At 41.2% G+C, this 6,635-nt stretch overlaps 1 protein-coding gene across 1 annotated transcript; it reads left to right on the forward strand.

Moving 5' to 3' along the window:
• Nucleotides 1–577: 577 nt before the first annotated feature.
• On the forward strand, nucleotides 578–4,995 carry LOC123522480 (oocyte-secreted protein 3-like). The gene is made up of 5 exons (XM_045297051.1): nucleotides 578–593; nucleotides 1,780–1,958; nucleotides 3,073–3,170; nucleotides 4,187–4,274; nucleotides 4,789–4,995. Exons 1-5 carry the CDS (start codon nucleotides 578–580, stop codon nucleotides 4,906–4,908), a joined length of 501 nt encoding a protein of 166 aa, XP_045152986.1. The 3' UTR covers nucleotides 4,909–4,995.
• Nucleotides 4,996–6,635: the final 1,640 nt, after the last annotated feature.

Below are 6,635 nucleotides of genomic sequence, written 5' to 3' on the forward strand. Positions count from 1 at the left end.
CTTGTTTCCCACTCGCATTGCACAGTCTCTCTTCAGGACCTGGGCAGAATCTGGTGCAAGACTTCCTGGAACATATTCAGACCATCTCAACCACAGAGACTTGGTTATCCTCCTGAGTGGAGACCGTTGTTAATGTTTCAATCTTGCAGATATACTGGGGCCTCAAAAAGTCCATGGGAATATTCCATTATCTTTAAATTCCGTTTTTCCACAAACTTTTTGGAGTTCCTTCATATAACCTGTTCTAAATGCTCAAAAAGAAAAGTAGATGATGCAAATGGTTTGCTCTTGATTCCTATCCTAGAGACTGGTGGTTCCAATCTCACTCTCCAACACTACAAGAACAACCTGGTTATCTGCTTCCATTAAGATTGTAGCCAAGAAAACCCAATGGAGCCGTTCTGCTCTAGCACATGAGCTCATCATGAGTTGAAATAAACTCAATGGCAAGACCACCATGTGGCACACAGCCATGTGCAAAAAAATAAAACATGATCTATTTTCAAGGGTTCAAGTTTGAACCAGGACACTAAATAGCAGAGATCGTCGTAAATAGTATGAGTGCCCCAGTATAGATATGGATATGTTCCTTGGCAAAGTGAGGCCCACCTCAGTCTCTTCTTGGGCTGATTCTATTTGGGGGTTGCCTGGAAGGAAGGATGTGAGACAGTGAAACAGACAGAGAAAGAAGAATGTGATGAGTAGTAATAGGAAGGGAATACTTTTTTAAAATATCCTCAAGGTTTTTTTTAATCATTTATTGGGGCTCATACAACTCTTATCACAATCCATACATACATCAATTATGTCGAGTACATTTGTACATCAATTGCTCTCATTCTCAAAATATTTGCTCTCCACTTAAATCCTTGGTATCAGCTCCTCATTTCCCCCCTGCCCTCCCTACACCCCTCTCCCTCATGAACCGTTGATAATTTATAAATTATTATTTTGTTATATCTTACACTGTCCAACATCCCCCTTCACCCACTTTTCTATTGTCTGTCCCCCAGGGAGGAGGTTATGTGTAGATCCTTATAATTGGTTCCCCCTTTCTACCCTACCTTCCCTCCACCCTCTATTATCGTCACTCTCAACACTGGTCCTGAAGGGATCACCTGTCCTAGATTGTTCCTACATGTACAGTGTACGTCTTCTGGTCTAGCCAAATTTATAAGGTAAGATTGGGATCATGATGATGCGGGGGAGGAAGCATTTAAAAATTAGAGGAAAGCTGTTTGTTTCATAATTGCTACACTGCACGCTGACTGGCTCATCTCCTTCCCATGACCCTTCTGTAAGGGGGTGTCCTGTTACCTACAGATGGGCTTTGGGTCTCCACTCTGCATTCCCCCTCATTTACAATGATATGATTTCTTGTTCTTTGATGCCTGGTACCTGATCCCTTTGACACCTTGTGGTCACACAAGCTGGGTGTGCTTCTTCCATGTGGGCTTTGTTGCTTCTGAGCTAGATGGCTGCTTGCTTACCTGCAAGCCTTTAAGATCCCAGACACTGTATCTTTTGATAGCCAGGCACCATCAGCTTTCTTCACCACATTTGTTTATGCACACATTTGTCTTTAGTGATTGTGTCGGGAAGGTGTGCATCATGGAATGCTAATTTAATAGAACAAAGTGTTCTTGCATTGATATCCTCACATTTTTTATTTCTTTTAGCTGAAGACAGTCTGCCTTGCATTATTTAATCCTGCTCACACTGCTTAAAGCTGTTCACTAAAGCAGAACTGCTGACTGATTATTTATTTTCTCTCAATAGTGTGGCTGCAATGCACCTATTTTACTTTCCATGTTGCAGTTAAGAGAACGCTATTTTCTGAAGAAGAAATTTTAGACCCTCGTGAATTATTTCTTGGAAGTTACTGTCCAGCAACTGAAGTGGATGAAGAAAAACTCATATTTGAGTACCCTAACAATTGGTGCTCAATTCGATCAAGTGTAAGAGATGCAATTGTTTCAATCAGTGCCATCTATAACGTTTTTGGAAATGTGGCTTTCTGTAATTTTAGAATATGCTCCTTACGTTGCTAATTGGGAGCCATAGTTAGGGGGCCTAGCAAGAACATACAGAGCATATTCTCCCTTTTCATTCATAAACAAAGATCTTCTATGTCCAGGACATGAGAGTAAATATAAGTAATTCAAAAAAAGAACTTTCTCTCGAGAAGCTAATAACCTAGTAGAGTATCTATTTTATGTAGCATGATATACTTGTATTAGCCAGCATTTTATTACATTCTCCAATCCTTATGGTTCTATACAGCTGACACCACCCCCACTTATTTAGATTTAGGGATTCATGTACAAAGGCTAGTGATGTAGCTGAACTCATAAGGTTAAAATATAGGACAGCCAGGCTGGAATCGATGCTTTCTCCTGCCTCGTCTCATAAGCCTTTTATTTTGCTTTTGTTCCTTTTGTTTTGTTTTGTCTTCTATTAAGACTGTGAGATAAGTAAGGATAGAACACTTAATAGTAGTGTAGAATGCTTAACTATAGTGGGAAATAATAATGACCAATAAGCTTAGAAGGAAAATATTACCTGGAAGAATACTGAACTAGAATTAGATGTTTCATGTTTAGACTTCTCTATTTCACGTAAGATTATTGAGAAGCATATCCATATCACTTCATAGTCCACTCTTCCTAATGTTTTTTTACCATGTCCTCGATTTTGTCTGATGTTTTCATGCATTTGCAAACCTAAAGCAGAGGAAATAGATTTTCAATGTAGCATACATATACCCCACAATAATGATCTCTTATTAAATCTTCTCTTAGAGCAAATTTGCTTCTAAGGAGCTGCTAAATGTTTTCCTTGAATTTTTATTTGAAGAGGGTAATGTAAATATTCAGAATCAACTCATGCTCAGCTGCCAACTCTATTCAACGCTGTATGTCATGAGTTATGTCTGTTTTCTAAATCAAATGCTTTGGTTTTGTTAGAGAGAACTTAAGCCACTTTAGTGTAAATACCACAGTGGTTTTACTTGAACAGAATAAAAGACAGTGTGATAAAGGAAACATATTTCAAAATCTTTTTTCCCACTAGTTTTTCACTTATGGCTTCATCCTACGTTCCGAGCTGCGCTACCAACCACGTAATCGAGTAAATCATGCTGAAATTCTTTTGGAGTGTGTAGTTTCCAGGTCAGTCCTGCATATCATTGGTTTCTCCTACAAGTACCAGTAACTGAGTCACACAGCTGGCAACAAAAAGGATGGAGGTTTGAACCCACCTAGTCCACCCAAAAGAGAGGTCTAGTGATCTTATTTACAAAATCAGCCATTGGAAATCCTCTGGAGCAGTTTCTACTCTGACACACATCGATTCTCCATGAGTCAGAGTGGACTCAGTAGTAACTGACGGTCAACGAATTGTTTCTTGTCAAAGCAGATCATTTGTTATCCAGAGACATCAAAAATGATGATTGCTTTATGTAGATGTCCACTTTATCACATCTTGAGCCATGTAATTTCATTTCTAGAAGAGTCGCAATCCAGGAGCCAACACTAGGGTCAAGTAACTGGCACTCCATGAAATGATATACCAGTTTCACAAAGCTAGGCAGTCCTGGGTTTGACGCCAAGCAGGAGGCCCTGAGAACCACTGTTTTCTCTCAGTGCTATCTCCCAGACTGTGCTGCTTAAGTTCTTGTCGCAGAGCTCCCACCTGACTGGACCCTCGCTGACCTATAACCTTGAAAGAAAGGAAAAGAAAGATTTTCTTTTTCTCTGGGACACCTTTTTCTCTGGGACACCTAGAGTTTTGGGAAACTCTAGGAATAACCTGTTTTAGCCCTTTTTCCTATTTCCAAGCAAAAGTTCCTATAACAACACACTATGTAACCTTGAGATACCCACTTTGTCTCTTAACTGTGAGAAGTTTCTGTGTCCATAACTTATTACCCCACAGGTTAAAAAAAAAAGTGTGGAGCTGAGGGTGTTGAACAAGTATAACAAGGAAATAATAAAGTGGCCAAACACCATCCCCCACCACCGCCAAAAAAAAGAAGAACAAGGAAACGTGTGCTCCAAAGAGAGAAAGAAAATGCTATCGCTAGTAGAGCAAAGCCTGGAAAGATCTTGTACTGTAGCTCAAGCCCGAGAGTAAGAACTCTTACTCCGTAGATCGCTTTCTACATCCTCTTTTTATTTTTTTTAAGGACCCATTTAGCTCCTGATGGATCCTGGTTCATGGTAAGAAGAAACTACTGTGACTCATGTAGAGCTACCCTCAACCAAGATAACCAAGTAAGTGTATAAATAGGGGTCACTATTTTAGAGGCCCACTCGGGGATTTTAGGACCAGAAATCTTTGGGGCAAATAAAACCCGGTAAAGTTTCAATCCTCAGCAACATTTGAATGGCAGTCCATTCAGTAGGACTTGTTGCTGATGCCTTCGGGTCAACTCCAATCCATGGCAAGCCTATGGGGCAGAGCATTTGCTTTTTCCTGCTGCTGTTATTCCAGACAAAACTTCCAACTTTCGTGAGGCTCCTTTGGTTTTCTCTTTCTATGCTCTTTAAGCAGCAGGGTCCATATTACTTACAATCTTAAAGTCTGAACCATTCCACTGGCTGGAACGTAAATCAGATCTGCAAAGCGCAGAAAATTCCGATGTAAAACTAACCTTGTATCTGTTAGGTGGTTCCAATCCTATGAGTGGGAGCTTAACAAGAGTCCTCCCCCTTATTGAAACAACTTCTGAACCACGGGTCCCATAGATCCCGAATGTCCACTTCCGTGAACGTTGTGTCTCCACAGTTACCAGGAGCTGGTGGACCACAGAACCACTCGGCTGGACAGCAGCCTTTCGGCTCTGCACCGGAGCCACAGAACAGAAGATTGAGTGACTTTCCTTCTTACAATATCACTTGCTTTTAAATTGTTTTAATCTATTGTAATCCTGTGTGTGATGCCTTTAAGAGGCCGTCCATGCTTTTAATTTTCAATGCGGCCAAAGTCCTTAAATAAAATCTGTCCTATTTTTAGTGTATCTCTTATTTATTGAACTTTAAGCTAGAGAGCTGAGTTACCAGCGAACTAGTTTCTTTCAGGGAGGTCTGGGGGGAATTATCAATATTGCCCTCCGTAGTTATTTAATACCCAACTATTGAAAATGAGGCCTAGTTGCACAAAGGCACATGGTTGGAAGTTTACTTGGAGGAGGGAGGGAAGAAAGTGAAACTTGCCAGAAGCAGAGTAACTTCACACCGGGAGGGGGGTGGGGGTACAGAGGACATCTAATTAGGTCCACCACAATCACCCTTGCACATTATTCTGTAATTTCAAATGTGATGCGTCAATTCAAAGGTCTAGATGTGGGTTCCATCCAGGTATCACACGCTCAGCCATCTTGATATGCACAGCCCATTCTTCCCACATAAATGCTATCAGTGCCATCTCGTCGTCTCCTTTCCTTGGCCTTTGTCCTTGGCCTAGCTCCTTTGCTCTGTGTCACTATCTCTGGTACCTCCACCACTTCAGGAAGCGATCTCCAAGGTGCTTCTCTTCCAATAGTCCTAGGATTTTCTCTGTGTCCAAGATGGCTCTTCTACATGGAGGAAGGGCTTTGATGGAGGTGTGGGTTTGCCTTTCAGCAAAGGAAACAAAGGATATGCCTTTGTTCCCACCCTCTACTAAGGCCCAAACTGAATCCCACCTTTATCCTGTCCATTAGTATAGCAGAGAACTCCCTCCAAAATGGGATTCTAGCCACAGGCAGAGAGCCCAAAATTAGATCACATAAGGAGTTATGACTAGAAGGACTGTATTCATTGACTATATCTCAGAAGGGTATGGCTATCTAGCCTACATCAGTCCTACAAGCCAGGAGGTCCCCACACAAATAAGTGCTTCCAAAAGTGCAACCCAGCTCCGTAGGGCACTATTTTGAATACTTGAGACTCAAATCTAATTTCTAATTCTAAAATACCACGTGTATAAGCCATACAAATGTAAGTAGGAGCCGAGCTGCTGTAAGCTAGTTGCAATTGGCTCTTAACCCAAAGGTTAGTGCTTGGAGGCCCCCAGCAGCTCCACAGCAAAGAAAGCCTAGTGAGCTGCTTCCTTAAAGAGCACCGTCAAGACAGCCCTAGGAGCAGTTCTAATCTGTAACACACGGGGTCACTGTGAATCAAAAGGAAGGACTTGACAGCAGGTTACAATATAATTTAATAATTCGTTTCATAAAGGCCGCTGATGGGGGAGTGGGGAGGGAGAGGGAGGGGAAAAAAGGAAAACTAGCTAATTCCAGGAACCCAAGAAGAAAGTGAATTTTGAGAATGATGCGGGCAACAAATGTATAAGTGTGCTTTACACAATTGATGTATGTATTGTGATGAATTGTATGAGCCCCAATAAAATGATTTTTTTTAAAAAGGCCGCTGAGGAAGTTGAGAACACCAATGCATTAATATATACTTAGTGTGCTGAAAAACTAATAATTTATAAATTATCAAGGGTTCGTGAGGGAGTGAGGGAGAGTGAAGGGGGGGGGCGGAAATGAGGAGCTGATACCAAGGGCTCAAATAGAAAGAAAATGTTTTGAAAATGATGATGGCAAGAAATGTACAAATGTGCTTGACACAATGGATGGATGGATGGATTGT

This window comes from Echinops telfairi, unplaced genomic scaffold (assembly GCF_000313985.2).
Source record: "Echinops telfairi isolate 266 unplaced genomic scaffold, ASM31398v2 ScPeMD7_7416;HRSCAF=8454, whole genome shotgun sequence".
Classification (NCBI taxonomy): Eukaryota; Metazoa; Chordata; class Mammalia; order Afrosoricida; family Tenrecidae; genus Echinops; species Echinops telfairi.

Coding starts and splice junctions, on each gene's coding strand:
- LOC123522480 (XM_045297051.1), top strand. Junction 1,959..3,072: donor GGTGCTCAATTCGATCAAGT/GTAAGAGATGCA, acceptor TTTTCCCACTAG/TTTTTCACTTATGGCTTCAT. Junction 3,171..4,186: donor TTGGAGTGTGTAGTTTCCAG/GTCAGTCCTGCA, acceptor ATTTTTTTTAAG/GACCCATTTAGCTCCTGATG.